Here is a 27178-nt window from a genome sequence, read left to right on the forward strand (position 1 = left end):
GGATTTGAACTCAGGCCCTCAAGCTTACAGCATGCACTTTACCCACTGAGCCATCTCCTCAGCCCCAAAGTCTCTCTTTTTACATCAGCCCAGTTGTATGGAATGGGGAAATGTCTCTGACTTCATATAAAATTGATCTTGTACAAAGATGGGTTTTAGCAGTTTAAATTTTTTTCAAGCTAAAATATAATTACATCACTTTCTTTCCTTTCCTCCTTTCAATCACTACCATGATCTTCTTCTAATATTCCTCCCCAGTTGCTGGCCTCTTTAGATGAATTCACCTCTCCCTTGAATGAGCCCCTAATCGATTACCTAATACACAGTGCTCATCACTAAAATAATAGTCCCAAGACACACTAAATGTGCTCAGCAGGTATATATGGAGTGTGTGTGTGTGTGTGTGTGTGTGTGTGTGTGTGTGTTTTGCAAATATTTTATTTTCAAATAATAATACATTCAGAAATTCTAGAGTAAGGTTTCAACATCTTTGTCAGGACACAGTTCAACCCACCAAACTGGGTATGCCAATTAAATGGCTTAGGGCTACATTCAATAGAGACTCAAAACAGGCTTTAAGTGAGAGATATAAGATATATATGAGGTGAGGTGCCGGGCCCTTTATCTCTAGTCTTTCATCTCCTGGTGTATCTTTTACCCTCAAGCCTTTGTCAAAAACTGGCTGCGGCAATTCTAACCACTGTGTGCTCATATAATCACATCTAGGGTCAAAAGATCAGGGAGACGGGGATTCATTTTGGGACTCCTCTCACCAGATAATGTCTTTCCAAAAATCCTTTCTTCACTCTTCTGCCTTCTCTTTAAATTTTGTTGGCCGGAAGTGGCCTGCATGGCTAACCTAAGGTTTAAGGAGGTGGTTGAAGAAGTGTTTGATATTTTGAAATCTTCAGTGGAGACATGCTATCCAAACAGACAAGAGTTGTGAAGGAAATCTGTTTGGTTTGGACCAACTGTGCCAGCCTTGTCACATGTGGACACAACATAGAAATGTACTCTCCACACCTGCAGAACAAGTCTCCTTGCATGATGGTCTCTCTGAGTGTCCTCTGAAACGGTGACCCTGATTTTTGCCTTCATTTCCCTGATCTTTTAGGCCAGCTGATCATGTTTGTGTATTCACTGACCGTTGAGACCTTCTGCTTTGCCCATCTTACTATTGCACAGTCATTTTCGCTTATATGTTTACCATCCTCATCTCTTGTCAGTTATATGGCTGACAAACATGGTCTCGAAATCTGTGGCTTCATTCTTGACTTTATATATGGTGCCCTTCATCCTGAGAATCTAAATGTCATTGAAATTATATTTTCTCTTACGTGTGTGCCTTTGCATCTTGCTTGAGGACGGATTTTTTTTTCAACGTGACATGAAAAGAACAGGTTTAAAAGTCGTAACTACTACTTTTCACAGTTACGTCTTTTAACTATCTGGCATGCGTCCTAGTGTATGGTGAAACTAGGAAAATGATCCCTACCCTCAGCTGTGTAATCAGCTATGTAAATGCTATTTATTGAATATTTGACCTTAACCGGGAATTAGTCATGCTGTTCATTTGGGTTCAGATTCCAGTTTCTGTGTGAGAAGCTAGATGTGGTTGCATGTGATCTGTGGTCTGTCAGAAGTCAGACCAAGGAGGGGGAAGCAGAGCTTGGGACAAATAGGTTCCACAGGACTCTGGTCTGGGAACACTGCCGGGAGTATCACAGCTCTTAAATGGGAGTAAAGAGGTATGAGCAGTCTGCACAGGGCAGGTGGCAGGGGTCCCTGAGTCTTGAAAAGCCAAAGAGGCAGCAGCGCTGGTGTGAGCTGCTGTCGCTCTGATGTGAGCCTCTGCAGTGTAGTGACGGGTCCAAGATCCAATGATCTGACCAATGCTTCAGCAGAGAGCTCTTCCCCAAGTGTTACAGCTCAGTAAAGACGGCCGTTCTCAGATGATCCTTAGTGAAATGATTTGTGCATTTTCTCCCATGTGGACAGGGACTATATGAGCCTTGTGGAGTGAGAAGGGATTTGGGAAGTGGAAGTAAATATTTCCTATTGGCTTAGCTTGAGACGTTGGTGATGCTCTAATTGCATGGGGGAAGGACTCCTGGTGCTACATTCTGTGACTGACTGCCCATAGTCCTCTCAGGTATTGTGGTTATGTGTTCCAGAGCAGGTACAGAGACAGGGAGGGAGCAGCTCTGTTCCTGCTGTCTCAGATCTCTGAGGTTCCCGGAGGTTTACTCCACCTCACCAATTCTTACGGTTTTCTGATGGCTCAGCTCACTTGCCCTACAGTTGCATGTACCTATACGAGGGCTGTGGGGAGTAGAGCCCGGGGTTCACTGAGGTTCGATGGTCATAAGCTTAGCTCCAGTTCAGTGAGAGACCCTGTCTCAAAGGAGTAAAGTACAGAGTGACAGAGTAGGACACCTTGTCTTCCCTGAGACTCTGTCAGTATGTACAGAAGTGCATTCATCTGTACAGATGTGTATACAATTCACACACATATATGTCACACTTGCATACATAAATAATCTATTTTAAAAGTTGGTTTCTTTTTATTACTAAGTCAACCGTATGTGTATATGATAATTTGTTTATCCACTTACTGGTTGATGGACATTTGGCTTATATTCCCATTTTGAATATGATGAATGAAGGTGTTCTGGACATTAGTGTTTAAATTAATATATAGGCATATAGTTTCCCTTGGAAGGGGGAGGGTATCCAGAAGTAAAGAACTGGGCTAAATGGCAGATAGATGCCTAACCTTTTGAGAAACCACCGAACTGTTTCGATTCATGCTGGGGATAATTTTAAATGTAAGGATATAGTTTTAAAGAATATTTTTTGGAAGAGATAGATATGGTTTGAGTATATTGCCCAAAAGCTTGTGCTCAAAGCTTAGCTCAGTGTGGTGACATGAGAGGTTGGAAAGCCTTTAGAAGGCAGGACCCAGTGGAAAGCAATAAAGTCCTTAGGATACTACTCACAGAAGAATACCCGTCTCCTGCCAAGGGTTAGTTTCTGAAATGGTAATTTAGAAAGAACAAGACTCAGGGCTGGGATGTAGCTATGCTATTAGAATGTTTGCCTAATATGTGTTAAGCTGAGGGTTGATCTTTAGCACTTCATAAAACTTGATGTGGTGGAATCCCAACATTTGGGAGGCTGAGACAGGAGAATCAGAAGTTCAAGATTGTCCTTAGCGACATGATGAGTTCACAGCCAGCCTGGGCTACATGAAAGCCTGACTCAAAAGCAAGATAAAAGAGGAAAGAGCCTCTTTCTGGCCTCATTTCTCAGGATGTGCTCTCTTCCACATAGAACAGATCAAGTTATACTGTACTGATGTTTTATAAGTGTATTCTATAAATTTGCATTTGTGACATTGGGAATTTTTAAGAGAAAATGATAAATATATTTTAGAGAATACAGGAATTTGAAGAGATTACAAATAACTGGCACAGAATTACTAAGCCTAAAATTTTTGATGCTTCTGATTTACACTTTCAGGAAATTTTCCAACCAAAGTTAGGGCTGGTAAGAAAGCTTGGCTATTATCCTAAGAGAAAGCATGCTAAGTGCTGAAATGGGCAAGAAAAGATGAGAGTACGGAAGATGGATTTGAACTTGCTGCTTTCTTTATTACATATTTATTTTATATTTAAGTGAAGGTAGTGCTCTCCAAAATAAATTCTCAAGATACAGTATTTGGCATAAATGGAAGAAAAATAGATCCTCTCTACGCTTGCCATTCCATGTGGAAAGCTACAGATCTTGGCACAACTTCCTTCCCAATGCTTCAAAGGTCTTATCTCAGTCTTTCTCTTCCTTGGGGTATCAGAAAGATCTGTCCATGTGACATGCTGTGTTCACCTAGCGTTTGTCACAACCGTCCTTTTTGCTTTCCGCTGGTGTCCATGTTTCATCTTCCAGTACTTTCACTGAGCTCATCATCATCTCTTCTTTGTCCTTGTCACAAGCCCATTTCTCTATTCTATCACTTCCTTTGGTTGTCTTACAGGCATTTCAAGTCCCAGCTATTCCAAATGCAACCCATGGTCAAGGCAACTTCTGCTGGAAGCTCTCTTCCAGCTGATGGCCACTTTATCCTTCTAGTTACTGACCCTATCATTTCTCTAACACCGTATATTCACACATACTCAGTCAACTAGAAATCCACAGTGAACCCAGAACCTATCTGCTTTTCCCATATTATTTTGTCTTTTCTCCCTTCCTCCTTCCACCCTCCTCCTTCTTCTTCTCCTCCTCCTCCTTCCTCTACCTCCTCCTTCCCTTCTTTCCTCCTCTTCTTTCTTCTTCCTCCTCCTCCACCACCACCTTCCCTTCATTCCTTCTCCTTGTCCTCCTCCTCCCCCTCCTCCTTTTCCTCCTCCACCACTACCACCTCTTCATCATCTCATCCTTCTTCTTTTTCTTCATTTTTTGAGATTGGGTTCCCTGTGTAGCCCTGGCTGTCCTGGAACTTGCTCTGTAGACCAGGCAGCCCTTATGGGATTAAAGGTGTACACGACCATTCTTGGCTACTCTTTTCCTATCTTGATTTATATCTTCTCTTCCCCCTCCATGACAAAAAGTCGGCTCTTTTTGTCAGGAGTACCGATCTACCTGCTTTCATCCCCACTTCCTTCAGAGTACAGCCTGCAAAGAAGGACATTCTGATATCTCCTACTTCCTGTGTGCAAAGTGTTCTGTTGCTCCTAATGCCACAGAAGATAAAAGTCCGTGGTGAAGGTCAAATTTGCCTTTCTTCCTTTGTTTCCGTCATTTGCTCCTTGCTTGCTTTTCTCCCACCAGATGGTTTCTTGTTAACACATGAGATGCGAGGGCCCTCTGTCCAGAACATTACTCCTTTGGAAGTTACTGCTCAAAGGCTCTGTCTCCTTCAGTTCTTTGCTCAATGTCATCTAATGTCCCCACCTTATAGAAGGTTAAACACTGTTGGCAATGCTCCCCTAATGCTCCTATCCTAGCCGTTTCTAGCTATTTTAACGCAGAAACTGTAACATTCTAGCATGTTCCACAACTTTCATAGTTTTTTTCCTTGTTCTTAGGTTTACCCTCAGAACAAACACATGGCAGAATTTAACTGGTTTTCTTTTTCTTTTTTAAAAATTTTTATTGGGTAATTATTTACATTTTAACTGTTATCCCCCTTCCTGGTTTTCCCTCCGAAAACCACCTATTCCACCCTCTTCCCCTTGCTTCTATGAGGGTGCTCCCCCACCAACCCAGCTACTCCTGAATCATCACCCTGGCATTCCCCTATGCTGGCACATCGAGCCTTCACAGGACCAAGGGCCTCTCCTCCCATTGATGTCCGACAAGTCCATCCTCTGCTACATATGCAGCTGGAGTCATGGGTCCCTCCATGTGTACCCTTTGGTTGGTGGTTTAGTCCCTGAGAGCTCTGGGGGTTGGGGGATGGGTCTGGTTGGTTGATATTGTTGTTCTTCCTACAGGCTGCAAACCCCTTCAGCTCCTTCAGTCCTTCCCCTAACTCCTCCATTGGGGTCCCCATGCTCAGACTGATGATTGGCTGCAAGCATCCACATCTGTATTTGTCAGGCTCTGGCAGAGCCTCTCAGGAGACAGCTATATCAGGTTCCTATCAGCAAGTACTTCTCACTTCTCGGCATCAGCAATAGTGACTGGGTTTGGTGGCTGCATATGGGATCGATCCCCAGGTGGGGCAGTCTCTGGGTGTCCCTTTCTTCAGTATCTGCTCCACTCTTTGTCCCTGTATTTCCTTTAGACAAGAGAAATTCTGGGTTCAATTTTTTGAGAAGGGTTGGGTGGCCCCCTCCCTCAACTGGGGGCCATGCCTTCCCTCTTGATAATGGTCTCTACAGGTTCTCTCTCCCCTTTGTTGGGTATTTTGTCTAATGTTTTCTCTGTTGGGTCCTGGGAGCCTCTTGCTTTCCTGGTGTCTGGGACTTTCCGTTGGCTACCCTTAGTTCCCCTTCCCCCACTGCTACACACTGCTGTTCAATTTCCTGACCCTCTGTACAGCTCCCTCATCTCCCCCGACACCTGATCCTGCCTCCTTCCTTCCCCTCTCTAAGTGTTTTTCAAATTTGTGATTTAGCTGTTTCTAAGGGACACCTTCAACCTCAAGAATTTTATTATTCATAGACCTCCCCCCCCCTTTAGAAAATTCTCATCGCTTCTTTGCGTCTCGTCGATGACCCATTTCTCCCACAAGGTGGCAGTCTCTACTTTAAATACAGCCTGTAGTGACCTCAAACTCAAGACTCAAGCTAGTTCCTGAACCTGCTTATTTTCTCTGAGCATAGACAGCTTGACCTGGAGGACCAGCTAGCTGGAAAGTTCATAGACTGTGTATTTCTACCTATCAAAAGCCAAATGTGTTGAAGGAAGGGTAAGGTTTAGGGTGTGGAAGCCTCCCACAGGAGTGGCACATTATAAAGGTAGAAATGTGGTTCTTATGGGAGTGGCGACAGCCACATTCTGATACCCAGTGAAAGCTATCCATATAAAAGCTCGGTTTACAGACCCAGAAGGGCAAACATAGTACGTACTCACTTGTAAGTGGATATTAGCTGTAAAATAAAGGATAATCAGGCTACAGTGCACAGAGCCAGGGAGCCTAAGTAACAAGGAGGGCTTAAGGGGTGACTCATGAATCTCCCTGGAAAGGAGAAATAGAATAGATGTCAAAGGTGAGCTGGAGATGAGTAGGTATGGGAACAGGATGAGATTGGGAAGAAGATGAAGGGAGACAGAACTGGGAGAGACAACGGAAATCGGGAGACATTTGGAGGTGACAAGATAGAGATCTAGGTCAATGGAAACTCCCAGGAATCTACAAGGGTGACCCTAGCTAACACTTCTAATAAGGAGGATATTAGAACCCGAAACAGCTATCTCCTGTAACCAGACAAGACTTCCAGTGGAGGGATTGGGACACCAACCCAGCCTTCAATCTACAAATTATCTTGCCTACAAGATGCGCTGGGTAGAGGTGACACAGAAATTGTGAGAGTGGCCAACCAGTGACTGGTCCAGCTTCAGACCTATGCCATGAGAGAGATACCAGCCCTGACACAGCCTGGAGGGCCAGGAACCAAAGGCTGGATAGCCCAGAGACTTAGAATAGAATCAGACAGATAGAGAGAGAGAGAGAGAGAGAGAGAGAGAGAGAGAGAGAGAGAGAGAGAGAAAGGGAAAAAGAAAAAAGCAGTAAATGATACTCTGCTATACTTGTATAAAGGAGAGAGGTTCTATCCAGTAGCTGATGGAAACAGATGCAGAGACTCACAACCAAACCTTGGGCAGAGCTCAGGGAGTCCTGTAGAGGAGGGGGAGGAAGGATTGTAGGAGTCCGAGGGGACAAGGACACCACAAGAAAACTAACAGAATCAGCTAACCTGGTCTGGTAGGAGCTCACGGAGACTGAACCAGTGATCAGGGAGCCTTCATGGGTCTGACCTAGTCCCTCGGCATATAGTTATGGCTGTATAGCCTGGTCTTCTTGTGGGACTCCTAACAGTGGGAGCAGGAGCTGACTCTGACTTTTTTGCCTGCTTTTGGGCCCCTTTCCTCCCCACTGGGTCATCGTGTCCAGCCTTAATCTGAGGGGAGGCTCTTAGTCTTATTTGCAACTTGATGTGCCATGTTTGGTTGATATCCCTGGGAGGCCTGGCCTTTTCTGAAGGGAAATGGAGGAGTGGAGGGGGAGGTGGGAAGGCCTGGGAGAGGAGGAGGGAAGGGAATATAATATATAGGAGAAAATTTAATATTATTAATAATAAAATAATAATGATGATAATAACTGGATTTAGCAATCATATATCTATTTCCCCGCAGCACAAGACCTTACCTTTTCCTCCATGCTCATTCTAGCATCTAGATATGACTGTCCAGTTCTAATCTTGAATGTCTCCTGAGACCTAGAATCATGCTTTTATTTTCTTCTAGAAGCGACTCTGTTTGAAACATAGGTGCATAGTTTGGATTTTCCTGTGGGAGGCAGCATTGTCTAGCAAAGACAGCAACACCTGGCTTGCTGGAGCTGGCTAATTGACCTTGGACAGGGCTAAGCTACTCTGTGCTCTGATGTCTTTACTTCTAAGTAAGAGACATAGAGTCCTCCTCACTGGCTGATGTGAGGTTTTGATGTATGCTTGAGTCCTTGGCATCGTGGGCAGTGTTTGGCTCACAGGAGCATTATGGCACGGTCAGAACTGTCCGAGTTTTCCCTCGTTGCTGCTTTCCTTTTTTGGCCACCTGGAATCAACCAACCCTGAATAACTCAGAGGAAAGGGAAGGTGTGAGAGGTAGTGAGTGATTTGTGGTGGTGGCAACAGGTCAAGTGAAGCCCGAGTGTGTTAGCAGGAGCAGTGTGGTAGAAAAGAGGATGCACACCCAGTGGTCCTGGATTATGGTCTAGAGCAGTGGTTCTCAATCTTCCTAATGCTGGGACCCTTTAATATAAGTTCTCATGTTAGGGTGATCGAGGCCGAGGTTTGTATAGTTAAAGATGCAGCAATCACTTCAACCAGCCAAGTGCAAGGATGGGTTCACCATCATTTCTTCATGTTGGTGATTTCTCTTTTTGTCTTTATTCAAATTGCAATCTACCATTGCTTTGTCTGATGTTGGTGTTGTGTGATGTTGCTTGTGGTGAATTGAAGAGACTTCCGGTGAGGTTTAGGTGTGAGGTCACGTTGTTTATCCTCTCTGAAGTCAGAGCTGCTTGTCCTTCATCCCCCAGCATCTCCACAGACAAGCTGTCCATTTCCTGTCCTGGGGAGGAGAAGCTAAGGCAACCAGCCTGCTACTAGATGTTCCCGAGGGAAAGAAAGAAACCAGGGAACTGGCTCAGTCTCCTTACCATCTGGATGCTTGGTAGACGGACTGACCATAGTGACCAGAACAAAACCTTATTTCTTTAGACACTTACTAGGATGCCCTTGAGTATATTATACATATAACATCAGTTCCAGAAAATCTGTAAGATTTGACTTTCAGAAAATTCAAACAAAGTAAAGAACTCTGGGAAAATAAAATGGAACCTTTTTCTTCTGACAACACAAAGAATCAGATGACCTTACCTTCTATTCTGATATAAAAAGTATGTACCTTATGCAGGAAAGAAAGGGGAGCTCAGGGCACCATCTGTTTTTCATTTTGTCTGAGATTTTTCATTTCCCTTCTCCTTGACCTTGCTGGCAAAGTCTGAGCCTGGCATCCCTCTGTGGCTTGTGTGTGACTTAACAAGGACATATTTTAAAGTTGGAGGAAAAAAGTTCATTTTAAAAGGTTCGTAGGCCTCCTTCCTTACCCCAGATTCCACATCTTTGGAGTTCAGGATGAGGGATGGACACCTAGGTTCACTATTACCTGATAATATGGTCCTTAACTCGTTAATGGATGATGGAACAAAGACCCTGTAGTGAGAGCCAACATTCAGGTCATCACCAAGAATATTTGTTCTAGTACTTAGTATCTTTCTTTTTATGTTCAAGTACCCCAAGGACAAAAATAGTTTATCTTGATAGCATCCTGGGCATGTAAGACTTATGGCAGTCCCTACAGAAAATACGCAACAAAAGAATGAAACAACCTACATGCCCATTGATTAGTGATCGAATAAAGCGATACTGTTATACAGTGGAATATTGTTCAGCCTTCAAAAGGGAGGAAATTTAATACATGGCATGTGGTGGTTTGAATAGGAATGACCCTCATAGCCTCAAATATGTAAATTTTTGGATCTTAGTTGAACCATTTAGAAAGGACTAGGAAGTGTGGCCTTATTGGAGGCATATCACTGGGAGTGGGCTTTAAGGTTTCAAAAGTCTATGCCAGTCTCTCTCTCTCTCTCTCTCTCTCTCTCTCTCTCTCTCTCTCTCTCTCTCTCTGTGTGTGTGTGTGTGTGTGTGTGTGTGTGTGTGTGTGTGTGTGTGCCTGCTGCTTGCAGATTAAAGTGTACATTCTTAGTTACTGGTCCAGCGTGACACTTGCCCACCTGCCATCATGTTCTTTGCCTCACCCTCTGAAACTCTAAGCAAGTCCCCAATTAAAAGCTTTCTTTCATGATGTAACCTGATCATAGCAGTGGTGATCCTAGTTAAGATGCAATATAGCTGAGAACATCATGCTAAGTAAAAATCAGCCTCTGCAAAGATTCCAGGTTTGTGAGATACCGAACATAGTCAAATTGAAGGAAATAGAAAGAAACAATTGTGATATCCAAGGTCTGGGTAGAGGAAGGATGGGGTGTTAGTACTAATGAGTTACAAACCATCATGACGACTTATTTAAACATAGTCAAGATGGGGGTGGAGGTGAAGGTATCTCAGTGGTAGAGCACTTGCCTAGCATGTGTGATACTGTGAGTTTAATTCCTAGTACTATAAAATCAAGACAAAACAAAACTAGCCAGTACTGATAGCTGTTTGTAGTCCCAGAACTTATAAATTCTATTATTATAACCAAAATGGAGTTTGCATTTTGATGAGTGCAAACTAAAGACAAGCCCAGCTGAGAAATAAGATCAGAGAAAGACTTGCTGCAAACAGCAGGTTCGAGAAGAAAAGATAGTACACGCTTTTGGGGGCATGCTTTACTTAGGTAAAGATTGTGAAGCATATGTTTTGTAGGATTACAATGGTGCATGAGAACAGTTTTGGGGATACTCAACTTGAATCATAAAGATGGGAACAGTAACACTCGGCATGCTAAATTTTCTTTAAAAAAAAAAAAGTTTTAGCTGGAAAAAGGAAAGAATACTTTAAATGTCTTACTGTAGAAGTTTGCCCCTAAAACTTGAATCTTAACATTATCTTTATTTTTGATACTAGTTTAAAAAATTTCAAATGCATAGAGAAATTTAAAAAACAATATTAAAAACAAAACAAAATAATAACAACAACAAACGAAAAACTAGAAAAACAAAACAATATTTCCCAGAGCAGCCAGGAAAAAGACACCCAAGGGCTGGGAGCTACCACAGTGAGTGAATATGTGAAAGACAGAAGAGAAAGAAGAGGGAGTACTTAGTGGAGAGATGGAAGAGAAGGAAGAGCTGATCCATTCACACTGTAGAGAAAGGTGGAACTGGATAGCAGTTAGAAACAGGCAGATATGAGGAGCCTGTGCAACCACGTGGAGCCATAGTGATGTCTGGGCCCTGGGCTCTGTCAAGGGCTGTGTCTGGTTCTGTGACATTTCTGCAGCCAGAGTCTATGTTGATGTCTGTGGCTAGAGTTAACACCAAAGGCCATGGGGATGTCACTGGCTTGGGCTTACGCTTAAAGCTATGTTGATGCCCAAGTGCTATACAAGGCTGGCCCTGCCCCTTGCCTGGGCAGCGTGAAAGAGCTGGCTCTGGTGGTGTGGATGCTGAAGAGATGGCCCCAATAAAATGAGTGTGAGAGAGCTGGTTCCCTGCACCTCATCAGCTGAAGCACTCAGGAGAGCAGCCCCACACCTCCTCCCCTAGGCAGCACAGTACAACTGGCCCTGGTAATGAGAGCAAGGGTGAGCGGCCAGAGGGCATGTGAGCAGGAGGGCTGGACCTGCCCCTTGCTTGGTCAAGGTAGGAGGGTTGGTCCCAGTGGTGCAGGCATGGGAGAGCTGGTGAGCTGACCAATTCAGCTTCCATCTAGGCCCAGATCAAGAGGTGTGAGTTGGCCCACCCGAACATCCACCCCATCTATGAACTGCTGGAGCAAATGAAAAGGCCAGTCCTGCAGATCCAAAGCTCCGGGATCTCCATGACACAGGGCAACAAAGCTCCTGGATCTCCATGACACAGGGCAACAACAGGATAACTGAGAGGAGTCCAGTGAGCAACATCCAATGTTGATGTGACAGAAGCTAGAGGCTTTGAGAAAGACCAATGAATGACTTATTGCAATGAACATTTGCAAGTAAAGGTGTGTGGATAAAAGCCTATACTGTGAGATATACCATGACACACTGCAACTTCCGCAGCAAGATTTAAAATCATTTTATTTTTTGTTTTCCTTTTGGTGGGAGGAGGTTGCAGGGGTGGAGGGGAAGATGGGTGAGTTTGGGGTGCATGATGTGAAATTCACAAAGGACCAATAAGAATTTTAACTTTAAAAAAAAACAGTATTTATAATATATGCAAGATGTTTTTATTATTCTCTTCAAATTACCAACTCTTCCAAGAAAAGTCAGCTCTTCCAAGTCATGTTCAACAGTACTGCCCCGGTCTCCTCTCCTGAACAGACAACCCTCCTCCAGTTGGTTTTTTGAATCTTTATTATTTTTTGAACTGGAATATGAGACCTAAGAGAAGCACAGAAATAATTTGTGAAGGATGTGAGTTTCAGCGCTTAAATAAGAGTTCACTGATGAACACGTCTGATGTGTGGTAGGGTCTCAGTGCTGGATAACTTCTCTTTCCCCCCAGGCTCTTTTCAAAGTGGAAAATGTTCTCTCCTTCTTCCATCTTCTTCTGTCTCAAGTCCTGCAGATGCTCCAAAAGGGAGCATCTTTTATGATGAGATTTTTATGATGGTTGGGACTTAGAACACAGAGTTCTTGAGAAGGCCACTGCATTAATTACAATTACTGGAATTAAAACGTAAGCCCTGAAAGCCAGGGAGCCGCCAAACATCTATTTTCTCAGTTGCCTGTGATGGTATCCTATAAATTTTGATTGACATTAAAGTATATGATGTCATAACTTTTTCTTTTTATGTATGCCTTTTACATACCTTTTAGTATTGAAAGAGGGGGTACTAATGGTTTCCTGGCATAGTTTTCGAAAGCAGGTGCTGATGAACTTAAGCTTGTCTGTCTAGACTTTGGAAAGAAACTCCACTGAACCTTTCACATTTTCATTTGTATCCACTGATTCTCAACCAGAACCAGGGTCAGAACTGCCTGAGGTGGGGAGGCGGGAGGGTGGGGCTATGAATGCAGACTGACGATTGATCATGCCCTACATTACCAAGTCCACCTGCAGTAACCCTGCTTAAAGTTTTAATCGACACAGAGTAATTAGACATATTTATGAGCACAGCATGGCGTTTCAGTCTGTGTATACACTTTATAATGATCAGAGTGATAGGCAGTTCTATCGCCTCAGGCGTTCATGACTTCTGTGTGGTGGGAACATTCGGTCCTCTCTACTAGCTATTTTGAAATATTGCCCTTACTGAAGGCACTAAGAAACCTTAAGTGCTTTTATACAAGATGTAGTATGAGACAGAAAATGCTAGTTGTCCTCATATTTTCTTCTTAATGTTATTAGGTGCTTGTGTCATTTTAATCTCACCGATTCTCAGTCTCAGGTAATTTCCGCCTTACGGGGATGTTGTACACAGCTGACAGGATGGTATCAAAAACTGACTGTCCCTGAGTATATGATTCCAGATGAAGGGTATTTCTTGTTGCTATGTTCCAAAAACGTTTTAAAAACTTTTAAAATGTCTTTCTCTGTTTTCTTGTATTTATTTTTATTTTATATGCATTGTTTTTTTGTCTGCATGTATGTCTGTGTGAGTGTGTCACATCTCCTGGAACTAAAGTTATAGACTATTGTGAGCTGCTGTGTGCTGGGAATTGAAATTGGGTCCTCTGGAAGAGCAACCAGTGCTTTGAACTGCTGAGCTATTTTTCTGGTTCCTAAGATTTATTTCTTTTATATTTACTCTATATGTAGGGTTGTTTTGTCTGTATACATGTTTATACATCATGTATGTGCAATGTCTGTGGAAGCCAGATGGAGGTGTTAGCTCTGGAAATGAAACACACAGTTGGGAGCCACCATGAGCCATCTCTCCAGACTCTTCAAAAATATTTTAAAAATCTGTTTTCTATCTTTCATTTTATAGAGACCAGGACTGCAAAAAGATACTGAGTACATTCAAAAGAGCATTTGTTTCCAAAAATCCTTGCAACATCACAAGAGAAGACTATGCACCACTTGTTAAATTGGTCACCCAAACCATACCATGTAACAAGGTAATGAGGGCAAGTTATTCCTTTTTAAATTGAAAATAAAGCCAAAGGGAAGATGTCCCAGGACCAACATTAGGATGCAGTAAAAGAGGAGACCTTGGCATTAGGCATCATTTGATGTGGTTGGTGAGATTGTATTGGGGGGGGGGAGCATTGGAGAACTGGTGTACCATCACAGTTTACGACATCTAGGGAAGGAAGGTAAGAGAGAGATGGGCACATAGACAAAAGAGAACCTAACATCAGTTCCATCCCACACAAACAAAAGTAACTTATACATTTATAGTTATGGAATCTTCCCCTGGCTTCTGACAATACTAATGAAGTAAACAGCAACACAAGGGGAAGTTCCGTTAGAAGAATTGTTTTCTTTCTTACATCTTCTTAGCTCTTCAGAGCCATCCTATCAGAGCAAACCAGGTATCAGGGACTTTATTTCACCAGTGGGGTAGCTTAGGCTTGTGGAGTTTAGATGAAAAGAAGTTACCTAAGGATAAGAGGCTTTAAAGTGAACAGCTGAAGTATAAATAGAACAAGACTTGGAGTCAGAGAAACCCAGTGTTCAGTCCTTCAAGTATACTGGAAAAGGTCTACCACAAGGTACAACCCTTACAAAGCCCATGTTTAAAACAAAATTTGACATGTCTGAAACTAAGTGAAGCCCCTACACCCATTCACAGTTATCAGTTTTAATCCTGTGGTTGGTAGGCTGGGGATTTCTATGGCTGGTCCCCAGGAGTATCAGTTCCGTGCTCTGAACGGAGGAGGAGGGGGATAGACAATAACCAAACTGACTTTAACTTAGTGTGTGTCATTTACTCTGATAGTTTATATTCTTTATTTATAAAAGGTGTGTTTGTGTGTATTATGTACATATGTATGTGTGTATGTGTATATGTATGTGTGTGTATGTGTGTATGTATGTGTGTATGTATGTATGTGTATATGTGTGTATGTATGTGTGTATGCATGTATGTGTGCATGCATGTGTATATGTATGTATATATGTATGTATGTGTGTATGTGTGTATGTATGTGTGTATGTATGTATGTGTGTATGTATGTGTGTATGTATATATGTATATATGTATGTATGTTTGTATGTGTGTATGTATGTATGTATTTATGTATGTGTGTATGTGTGTATGTATGTGTGTATGTATGTATGTGTGTATGTATGTGTGTATGTATGTATGTATGTGTGTATGTATGTGTGTATGTATATATGTATATATGTATGTATGTTTGTATATGTGTATGTATGTATGTATATGTGTATGTATGTATGTATTTATGTATGTGTGTATGTATGTATGTGTGTATGTATGTATTTATGTATGTGTGTATGTGTATATGTGTGTATGCATGTATGTGTGCATGCATGTGTATATGTATGTATGTATGTGTGTGTGTATGTATGTGTGTATGTATGTGTGTGTATGTATAAATGTATATATGTATGTATGTTTGTATGTGTGTATGTATGTATGTGTGTATGTATGTATGTGTGTATGTGTGTATGTATGTATTTATGTATGTGTGTATGTATGTATGTATATATATATATGTGTGTGTGTGTGTGTGTGTGTGTGTGTGTGTGTGTGTGTGTGTGTGTATGTGCTGGGAATGGAACCAGGAGCCTTATGTGTGTGAGCATTCAATTTACTGCTAAGCCACATCTCTAGCCCTTAGATTTATTTTTGGATCTACTAAATTGTGATTTTGTTCTTCCTCAGACTCTGTTTTGGAGCAAATCCAAACACCTGGCCCATCAGTATACTTGGATCCAGGGGAAGATGTTCACCCTGGAGGACACCTTGATGGGCTACATTGCTGATGATCTCAGATGGTGTGGAGACCCCAGTACTTCTGGTAAGGATCTGAACCATCTGGGATGGCTCAGGGTGAATGGGAAGGGAGCTCTGAGCTGGGCAAGGGAACTTGAAAAGTCGATAGGCATATACTGTAATGCCATCAGTGACCTTAATAACAAGTTGGGCTCTAACAAAACATAAAAAAAAAAAAAAAAAAATCACTGTCCTCAGCTTTGGGGTTTAGGGTTGTCTTTGATCTCTGAGAGATAGGTGTATATGTGGAGGAAACATCAGAGGAGAAGCAAGAGAGTGAAAAAAAACCCAAAGTCATTTATTTTTCCTTTTTATGACAGCCAATCCAGTCCCATTAGCTCTAATACAGTCTAGAGAAAAATAACCCAATCTCTCAAGAAAGTCCTTAATCCATTCATGGGGTAAATTTCCTCATGATCCCAACTCTGTTTAGAGTCCCATCCCATCAACAAACACACTGCAATAGAGAATTGAGCTTAGTGTGAGTATTGGTGAGGCACACTGTGTCGAGCCACAGTACTACTTTATAAGGCTGTTGAGGTAATACATCCCCACATCCTGTTTCTCCCTCACTTTCCCTCTCTACCTCCTTCCTGTTCTCCCCTTTCCCTGCCTCTTCCACTTCTCCCTCATCTCTCTCTACTTCCTCTTTCTCTTCCTCACTTTTGGCAAGGAATCTCCTCCTTAACTTTTATATATTGTTTCATTCTGCATTATGTATTCTTGAACATAATTCTAGATCACTTTTTAAAACATGTTTTGAAATTAAAATTATATATATTTAAGGTATACAGCATAATGTTTGGATATAAATAGACACAGTGAATGGACTGTTATATTTGAGCTATTTAACATGGACATCTTAAGGTATCATCTTAAGGTGATCTCTCTTTCCCCTTCATAGTCAATCAGGATCTATTTGTCTAGTAAGCCATCTGTGCGTCTCTCCTCACACTGCCTTAGTCTAGCACACTAACACCTTCTCCTTCCTGCTGGGTATGCTATAACATTTTACTGGTCACTCCTTATCCTCCTAGGTCAGTCTCTATCTGACACCATAGAGTTTTTTTCAGAGTGAAAACGTGTTTATGTCTATCTCCCTCTAAAATCTATAACAATCCTCTCTTGCCCCTAGGCTAATGGTCTAAAGACCTGACCTCTGTTTCAGATGCCTCGCCTTCTCATTCCTTTCTCCATCTCCTTTTCTGATCAAATCTCATCAAGACTCTTTGCCTCTGCACATGCCATCTGCACAAGGTGCCCTTTTCTTTAGAGTCTGTCTGAAGATAATGATTCTTCTTCAAAGCAAATTTCAACCTAATTTTTTTTCTGGTAATAGTGCACAATCAAAGTTAATCTGTCTCTGATTATTTGACTTTACTACTTCACATGCCCTGTGAGGCAGGGCTCCCCCACCTGATTCAATTCTCCATCTCCAACACCTAACCCTCAGTAAATGTTTGTATATATTAAGGCAACCTTGAGAACAGTGCCATAGAAACCATGTATCAACTCTCTATACTTTGCACCACACTAAGGGCTGAACCTGTTTTGGTAAGGTTAGCTATAGAAAGCCTGAGACCACCTGAGTCCCCCAAATTTATGGAGGTTGAAAAGGAAACTCTCCACAAGAGAGAATTGCCAGTAATCAGAGGACTATCTGGGGAAAGTGTCTTCTTCCCGAAAAGGCCTGGCCTTCTTCCTAAGCATTCCTGGACTCCAGGGGAGTGACAGGGGACATTGTCGTTAGGGTGCACTTTTGTTGCCATTTCCCAGAATGGTGAGTCAAAACCCATCACAGTGTTCCTGTCTGGGATCTGGACAGGGAAGTAAGGTGTTGGAAGGAATTCAGGGGACACTTAGTTAAATTGAGTTGAGCTGTGTCCATTCCCCAGCCTCTGTCTTGGCACAGATGCTGTTGGAGTGCACTCCCGCTGGGATCGGACAGCCAAGAACAGAGCACAATGGTACATTTCCTTTTCCATTTAACTATTTTCTATAAACAATGTGTTTCAGATATGAACTATGACTCTTGCCCACACTGGAGTGAAAACTGTCCCAACAACCCTATTACTGTGTTCTGGAAAGTGATTTCTCAAAAGGTAAGTTCCAAACAGTTAAACTCTAGAGTTTTGACTGAAGACTCTGAAGTTCATGATTGGTTGACATTTGGCCCTTTTGGGAGGTACAGATCATTTTAGGTGTGAAAGTGCAAAAGGAAAATATGCCAGATGATTTTCCCACACAACGTCAGAACACCCACAAAGGTCTTGGGAGCTCAGGGGAAGAATCCCTATACCCAATGAGGGGATAACACTCATTGGCTGTGTCTACCAGGATGCTAGACTTGGGTTAATCGTGGGTCCTAGGTATTGATTTGGTTTCTGGAACATTCTTAATAATCTGCATTTATAGGCCACTTGATGTGTATCCAATTCTTTGTAGGAGTTAAGATTCTAACCTCACAACCATATGAAACACCATCAATATCATGGCTACATTTTAAATTTTACTTACCTTTATTTTATGTGCATTGGTGTTTTACCTCCATGTATATCTATGTAATAATGTCAGATCTTGGAGTTACAAACATGTGAGTTGCCATATGGGTACTAAGATTTGAACTCAGGTCCTCTGGAAGATCTGTCAGTGCCTTTAACTGCTGAACCATCTTCCTAACCCCCAAAACTAATTTTCTTAGACATTCTGAACATAATTTTCTCATTTCATCTTCATTGAATGGAAATCAACATATACCTATTCTAGATAGTTATTGCTCCATTCAAATAAAAATACCACCATCTTAAGTAGTGAAACCCACCCATGCAACAAATGCTTGTTGAGGAGTTACTGCATGTTTTGAAAACTCAGAGACATTGTATATTTTTGTTTGCTTGCTTTTACAGAGAATGTTTTCCATTATCACCTTGGGATATGTTTCACAGCCACATCATCTCTAAAACCTTCTACAGCAGTTCATCCATGTTTTAGATAAACTAAGTACTTCCTTGTATCTCATCTCAGCCTTTGGTACTAAGGGTTCAATGGTGAGGGTGATTGAAGGCACTCTGACTTCTGAGATACTGTGCACCTGCACCTTGTTCTGGGATCTCTTTGAGGAAGACAAACAAACTAGTCCCTCTTTTTGACAATAAAGATGGTTCTTCTTATAGGTTTGAAACCCCAGATCACCTTGTTGCTAAGTTGTGTTTACTTTGTGTCAGAGGACTCATGAGAATTCCCCTTTGTAGTGTCCAGGACTCTTCTGAGTCAGTGCTTAAGGATTAGGACTAGGTCCCTCTGTGGCTACACAAGCTCCACTGGACTTCATAGTTCAGCTCCAAACATAACCATAGTGTAGAAGTCACCTGAAAAATAAAGTCCAGGTTCCCTAACAAAGTGCATGGCCATCTATGAACTGATTTATTCAATATCCACTTAAATTTTCCCCACAAACTGCTTTCTCCTAAACCAAGGCTCCCTTCCAGTCACTTCACCAGTGAAGTCCCACCTACTCTTTGGACATGGGTTCTGTCCTGTGTGTTACTTTCTTGTTCTTTCCTAGTCTCTAGTACACAGTATCTTCCTTTCTCCTGCCATCCTTTTCATTCCTGGAATTATACTGAGTAAAACCTACCTGTGCCATGCAGTAGGTATAAAGCACTGAAGGTTCTAGAAGCACGTGGGAATCCAAGCTCTTTGTTCTCACAAAGCTCTTCATACTGACAGTTAAAGCTGTTCGAGCTGCCATTACAATGAAATGTCCTTAGGTAATGTGCACAGATGTTCTGAAAGGAGACCCAAGCCCCAGAGGTCTGTCTCCAAAGGAAGCTGGACAGTACTCTGTTCACATGGTGACCTCCAGTGCTTAGCTGACCTGCTAGCTGAAAGTTGGTTGCATGAAAAAATAAAACTCCTTGCTCAACCATGTTCATTTATTCAAGCAGCACCACCACCACCACCACCACCACCACCACCACCCCCGTTTGTGCCATTTTAGAGCCTCAGGATCACTGCTTCTTACCTGGGCTTCCCTTTCTACAGTGTTACATCTCCCTAACCCCTAAATTGTCCACCTTGCTTTTGCTAAATAAGATGTAGCATCTACAGTACATGACGCCAAGCGAGTGCTTTCATTCATGCAGATTGCCATGGCTGCATCAAGAATTCATACAAAGTAAATTCTTCCAGTGGCTTAGACTATTGGATAGATTCTCCATTCTTATGCTAGAACTATGGAGGCTATTCTCTCTTCCTCTCTAGTTAGTACTAAAGTACTCTTTGGATGGAATTGCTGGAGAATAATGAACTTCATTTTCTTCTTCCTCCTTCTCCCCTTCTTTCTCTTCTTCATCTTGGTTTTAGTTTTGGTGTTATACAGTGTTTCTCTGTATAGCCTTGGTTGTCCTCGACCTCACTCTGTAGACCAGGCTGACGTCAAACTAGCAGCGATCCATTCACCTGCCTTTGCCTCCCAAGTGCTAGGATCAAAGGTATGAGTCACCTCCCTGCCTGGCTGATGGACTTCTTTATTAAGTTTGCAGAAGATGCCTGTGGTGTGGTCCAAGTGATGCTCAACGGGTCCCTCAGTGAGCCGTTTTACAAAAACAGGTACTTGTTTCATTTCTTTGTGCGGGGATTAATTATCACAGTTACCATAGTCCCCTATTGGACATGGCATTCCTAGAAAGGATTATACTGAGTAGAACCTACCTGTGCCATGTAACTTTCTGTGTTTCAGATCAGTCCTGAAGAGCTGAGTTTTTAAAAGGGTAAAGCTTATGTATTCTCTTCTTTCTGGGTCAATGTTTGGTCTGGTTCATCTAAGATCCTCCAAAGTTCCCAAAGGCCATTGCAGGTTTCCAGCCATTGCCCTTGACTTTCTGAGGCCTCACATTATTTTCTCAGCTTTCTTCCCACCCCCTGCATTCTGTGCTCTCACTTCATTGATATTGTCTACGCTGCCTCCACACATCTCCCTGTTTGCATCCTCACCATTCAGGAGTAATGGCTCACTCCTCTCTGAAGAACAGGAATCCCATGTCAGCAGTAGAGGTGTCATTGGAACATCAGAAACCATGCTGGGCTCTGACCCTTCTCCTCTTCTGGCAGTGTTGCCAGCAAAGCCCTGTAGTGATTTAATGATGAGGACACCAGAGGTCTTTACACATACTATATGTGATCTTGGGCAGGCATCTAGCCTCTGTGAGTCCCTGTCTACATAAGTGATAGGTTGACGATGCTATAGAAGTTAAACTGAGATAAAGTGTGGACACTGCTGTGCTCCATGCCTATTGAAAACTCCCCAGTACATATTAGCTAATGGTTTCTTTCATTTAATCCTCAGGGCTGAGTTGGCTCACACCTAAGCCTGCCTTCTCTGGCCTCCTTCTCATCTTAGTTTCTATCATGACAGTGGCCTTGTTCTCTAATCATTCTCTGATAAACATGCTTCTGAGAATAAGAACACATTCATTTTTTTTCCGGGCACTGTAGACACCCTCAATTAATTGCTCCTTTCTTCTGCTTTAGTATTTAATATTACAAAACCACATTAACTCTTTCATCTTCTGGGCCTCTTTTTCTGTGGGCGTTGGGTGAAAAAGTTAATGTTCAAAATCTCACCATCTGATATTTGAGATCCAGGTCCTTGCCTCAGGAGGGGTAACTGTCCACACTGACAAGGAAGAATCTAGAAAGATGTTGTTGAATGGAGATTCTCTGTTTCTAACTAGCTCTCTGGTAATGTTACTCTTTGAACAGCAAGTATTTTTTAATGTATCAATCAGCATCGATGTATGGTTAAAACTCTTATCTTGAAAATCTGGTAACCAAGAGTCATATTGAATGAGGAACAATGGGAAGCAAGGTAGAGTCTGCTCAGTGGCGTCCAACAGGCTGGATTGTAACAGGAGGTATAGATGCTCTACAGTTTGCCTTGAGGTCGGTGATGTTATCTCTTCTGTTTTAGCACCTTTGGAAGTGTGGAAGTCTTTAATTTGGACCCAAATAAGGTTCATAAGCTACAGGCTTGGGTGATACACAACGTTGAAGAAGCTTCCAGGTATGTTACTGCTTTGTAGCGGAGTGATAGTCTATGAATCAGCCTGCAGAGGGAATCCAAGGTCACAGGAACACACTGGGAGCAGACTGGCTCAGCAAATGAATGGAGCTTACACACTTGGCCCTCCTTATAGTCTCTTAATTCTGTTTCCACATAGAACAGTGACTGCTTCACGCCTTTGCTCCTGCTGACCAGTGAAGCCCCAGAGGTGGATGTCTGCCTCACCTCTACTCAGTGCTGCTTCAAGAGGCAGTAAGAGACTCAGAGAGTATATGAAAGATCTTATTATTTGATTTTTTTTCTTCCCTAGTAACTCATGTTCAAGCTCCTCCTTAAATGAGCTGAAGGAGATTGTGCAGAAAAGGAATATGACGTTTGCCTGCCAGGATAACTACAGGTAATTGATTTCTTGGGAACAAAACAGCTGTGTGAGCTGAGAAGGCTTTAGGGATCCTCTCAGGCCTTGGTGGTGCTCTCACTGGTATGACACATGATGGTCTCTTCCCTGTCACCAAACCTAGCTTGTTTCCTTAGCCAATGGCTTAAATCTGGCTGCCTGCCCTCCATCCCCTCCCTCCTTGCCTACCAGCCGTAAGCAGTGACTTGCCTCAGCAGCTGACTGATTCCCAGAGTACACCTTTTTTTTTCTGCTTTACTGCTGTATTTCAGGAGAACAGAAGTATGCTTTGCCAAGGCCTTTCTCTCAGGTTTTAAAATCCTGAGACTGGCAATAAATTTGCATGTGAAATATCCTTAGTTAGATTCAGTTCTAAGTACCTAATAGTTGCCAAATTTTCACATGACAGTCTAACAAGATTTATGTTTTCTAGATTAAAAGCAAAACTGATGTAAATAAATTCTTAAAGAAAATTTACCATTAACCTCTGGGGCAGGTATATTGTCTTTACCATTAACCTATGGGGCAGGTATATTGTCTTTAGAGTCACCTTTAACTTTAAAATGTCAGGACTCCCTCATAATTTTTAACTATATTGTGGCCAGTGATACAAGCAGGGACATCTCCCTCTACAGAGAAGCACTTATCCTATAAGGAATACCTTCCACCAAGACTAACGGAGAGAGAAAAGGCTTTGTGGCATATGTACCGGCTGAAGAGATGGGATATTTTTCAGTTTCTTCACGTCACCTACCACATCTCAAAGTCAGACTTAAAAGATGGATGGCTCATTTCCCAGATGAGCCAATTTTCCCACCAATCAGCTGTCTGTTCTTTGGAAACTTCCAAAAAAAACAAAACAAAACAAAACAAACAAACAAAAACTGTCAACATGCAGCAGTTAAATGCAGAAACAGAAGATCAACTATAAGAAAAACTCCAGGCAGCTGACTAGGTTAAGTCACTCAAAGATATTTTGCAGGAAAAAAGAAGTACAGGAAGACTGGAAGAAGGATAAGGAATGTAGACCCTGTGGTTTTGTTTGCTCACGTTTATGAAAATGACAGTCTTTTTAATTTACAAGTTAGATACTTAACTTAAGCTTGCTTTGTATCGAGGCAGTATGATCCTCTCACTGTGGCATCCAAACCTCTTGAGAAAGGTCCCTGAGTTCTTTGCTGTCAAATGCTTTCACCCAGAAGTCACCAGGAAGCTTCTGATCTGAGGAAAGAAGAATACTCAGGAAGGATCTGTGTGGGCCTGGTCCCAATGGCCATATCCGCTGTCTTCTGGGCATCAGCTATCATATATACTTACGACACATTTGAGCCGGTTGTTTGTTTTTAGCTCCCCATATTACTGTTGTACACCCTCCTTGGTATTCATTTCTATGGTCTTATAAATGAGCTGCAACTAACTTGGCACTTGCTTTCAGGTCACTTACTCCTGGGTTAGGTCTTTCTCAGTGCTGTCTCTGAGCTCAGATGTGTGTGGATGCTTAGTGGTTAATTTTTGGTAGCCATGGAGGGTCTTCTTTCATTGATGAGTTGGGCCATAGTTACATCATTCTGTCCCTTTTCTCTTAAAATTGTTGTCACATTTATATTTATTTATTTACTACATATGTATGTATGTGCACATGTGTGGGACCGTGATAGGATAACTTGGGTTTTGGAAGTAGCCCAGAGACCCAACAGGTATCCATTGCCTGTGAGGGACGAGCATATATTCCGCTGCCCAGTTTAGTCACAGTAGGGCAAGGCTCCTACCCACCCCTCCACAGGTAGAGGGCATGACTGCAGGTCTCAGCTTCAAGAGATTTCCATATTAATGAGATACCTAAAGGCCAGAGGGCATAACCAATTAAGTATTCTTTCCCAGACTCTCCTCTCTCCTCCCTCGCTATTTAAGTCAGGTCCCTCCCCCCTGACCTAAGTGGAGGGTGCATCCAGACCATCTATCATTCACCTTGTCAGTAAAGCTCTTAGAACCCTGGACTTCCTCCTGTCATTGGGGCCTGCCATCGTGGAAAGCTTCTCTGTGTTTTTCCACAAAACTAGGAGGGCATCTTCAAACAAGCCGCCTTTCATCCAAGCGTGTACAACAAGCAGCATTTCCTACGGGGTGTGGCCCAGGCCTCTCTCTCCCTCGTTTCTCTCAGCTGCGGGCCAGTCCAGCGCTTGCTCATATGCTCCTCCTCGTTTCCGTTCCTCTCAGTAGAATCTGCATGCCCCTGAACGGATGCCAGTCGGTCCCAGGCCACCTCCTGGCCAGGGGATCCCCACTCGAGAGCCCTGCGCCCCCATAAAACCTCAGACTGAGTGAGAATTCCCCCACCAGGCGGGTCCCCCGCTGCTTCTCACAGCACAGCACCCACCAGGTGCCTCAAGGAACTGACTCAGTCAAACTTCTCGCACAAGCGCTTCTGCTTCTCTCCGAAGGCGTGCCACCCCCTCCCCCCCCGCTCCCCAGGCGCCTGCGAAGGACAGAAGACACACGGGACCCACAACACAACAGAGATCCACACCCATGCGCCTGCATGCAAGCCTTCATTTTCCACACACACGTGTATGCACATACTATAGCCTCCGTGTGGACATCAAAAGACAACTTGTAGGAGTCAGTGCTTCTTTTGACCACATGAACTCTGGGGATCAAACTCTCAGGTCATTGGGCATGACAGTGAGCACTTTACCCTGTGATCCATCTTGCCAGTCCTCATCCTGTTCCTGACTTCCTTTCTTGCTTCTTCTCTCCCACAGGCCTGTCAGGTTTCTTCAGTGTGTGAATAACCCTGAGCATCCATCGTGTAGATAGATTTATATGTGAAGGATTTGGATCTTAGACCACCTGTAGCCCAGATTGAGATAGAGGGGCTCAGAAGCAACACTGGTGGAAAGCTGAAGCCGTCAGGGAGAGGACTCTACTACAATGTGAACACCAGAGATGGAAGAACTTCCCAATACATTATGCCAAAATGACACGATCAACTTAGTGCTTATTGTATACTACCAATATTCAAGAAAAATTACTCCATAAACCAGAGTTAAACTTCTATGTTGTTATTTTGGTCTAACTTTCTCATGTGGTGCTTTTATATTGTTTATATATTGCTAGCATCCTTTTTCTCCCTCTCTTTTAATGAGCTCTCTCTCTCTCTCTCTCTCTCTCTCTCTCTGGCTGAGAATCAAACCTGAGAACTTTCACACATGGTGGATAAGCCTATATTCCACTGAGTTAAATCCTCAGCACAGCTGATAACATTATTTTTATTGAAAAATGCCCAATCAAAATTTCCATTAGACAAAGAAAGTCAAATGTCAACTTTATGAATGACTTAATTTCTGTAATGTTTTTTCATTCTTCCCACAAATATTATTCACATGGTAAACCTGAGGTCACTGGGTCGTTATAAGGAAGGTGCTCTGTGGGAACTACCCACATGCCCCTGCGCTTTGATCTTTAACCCATCCAACATGTCCCTGATAACTTTGAGTATTATTTTTCTTTTTTTTTTTTAAACAGAAGAAAATGGATTTTAGAGAGATAATTGATTTTCCTAAAGTCACATTCTTCAGATCATGGTTACATCTGGAATTAAATCAGTTCTGTCAAAGTCTACAACATATGATAATTTTTTTTCTTTTCTGAGCTGTTATTGCCAAATTGATAGTAGCCTGTGTTATTGTCTGGCAAATGCTTTTGTATTAAATTGAATATAATAAAATCTGAAATGTGATCTTTATGGAAGATCTCAAAACTAATTGCACTGTCTTTTTCTTCCTCCTCATTCTTGGTGCCTTCATAGGTAGACAGGAGTTAACATATATTTGTTGCTGACATTGACAATTTATGTTTTCTATCCTTTTTTCTTAGACCAGTCTTGCTCAGAATCACTAATTTTGCTATGTTGATGTCATGTTATTGTTGTTGTCTTTTTCAAAGCTCCAATCTTTAGCTTTCCTTGTTTATTTATTTAATTGAGCTTTTGTCTTTATTTTTAAAAACAGCAATTTCTTCTAGCTATCTTGAATATCTTCATTCAGTTTTTTGAGGCAAATGTTTAGACCATTGCTATTTCAGCCTGTTTTCTTTTCTTATGTATATATTTTAGGACTCTAGGTTTCCCCCTGAGCCCTGCTTTCACTGTAGCACGGGATTTCTGTTTGCCTTTACTGGTTAGTTACCATTCAGTTCAAAATAATTCCTGATTTTATTGTTATTTTGGGATGTGATATTTACTTTTCAACATCTAGAAAATTTCTTTAGGTTTTTTTTTTTAATGTCCTTGGTGGGTATTAATAAACTAATTTGAGAAAGCTCCAAAGAATCTGCTTTGTTTATTTAGAATAGCATAAATGTTGGAGTCAGGTGCTTCTGTGTTCATGTTTTGATACCGTTTTGTGATTTTGAACAATATATCTGTTTTCTAAACTGTTTAAAAACTACTAAAAGACATTAACTTGCTCCCTTGCAATATGTTGAGCTCTTGGGGACGGTTAAGTCCATTACATGTTTACTTCGTAAGTATGAGGGCTTGAATTCAGTTGCCCCAAACCATGTAAAGGTTAGGAGGCAGAAGCAGGTGAATCTCTGTGGGTTTGAAGCCAGCCTGACCCAGGACAACCAGGGCCACATAGAAAGACCCACGCCCCCCACACACACACACCTGCTACAGACACCTCAGATAAAACATTAAAAACAAAAAACCAGGTGAGTAGTGCACCACTGGAATCTCACGAATGAAGAAGAAGAGACAGGTTCCCCACTCCCTTCTTCATCCCCAGCCTAATGGATAAATCCAGGTCTCAGAGAGAGGCTTCTTCAAAATCAAGGTAGAAGGTGTAACAGATGACAGCTGAGTATTTTCTGTAG

General features: G+C 42.3%; 1 protein-coding gene across 1 annotated transcript in view; it reads left to right on the forward strand.

Moving 5' to 3' along the window:
* Cd38 (CD38 molecule) overlaps positions 1-26338 on the forward strand; it is a 43579-nt gene extending 17241 nt beyond the window's left edge. Inside the window, exons 2-8 of the mRNA XM_034508256.2 lie at positions 13869-13998; positions 15732-15867; positions 17859-17944; positions 20380-20453; positions 21814-21906; positions 22217-22303; positions 25066-26338. Coding sequence (XP_034364147.1) covers positions 13869-13998; positions 15732-15867; positions 17859-17944; positions 20380-20453; positions 21814-21906; positions 22217-22303; positions 25066-25120 — 661 coding nt within the window. The 3' untranslated portion in view covers positions 25121-26338. The remainder of the gene's footprint in view (positions 1-13868; positions 13999-15731; positions 15868-17858; positions 17945-20379; positions 20454-21813; positions 21907-22216; positions 22304-25065) is intronic.
* The last annotated feature ends 840 nt before the right edge of the window (positions 26339-27178 follow it).

This window comes from Arvicanthis niloticus, chromosome 7, assembly GCF_011762505.2.
Source record: "Arvicanthis niloticus isolate mArvNil1 chromosome 7, mArvNil1.pat.X, whole genome shotgun sequence".
Classification (NCBI taxonomy): Eukaryota; Metazoa; Chordata; class Mammalia; order Rodentia; family Muridae; genus Arvicanthis; species Arvicanthis niloticus.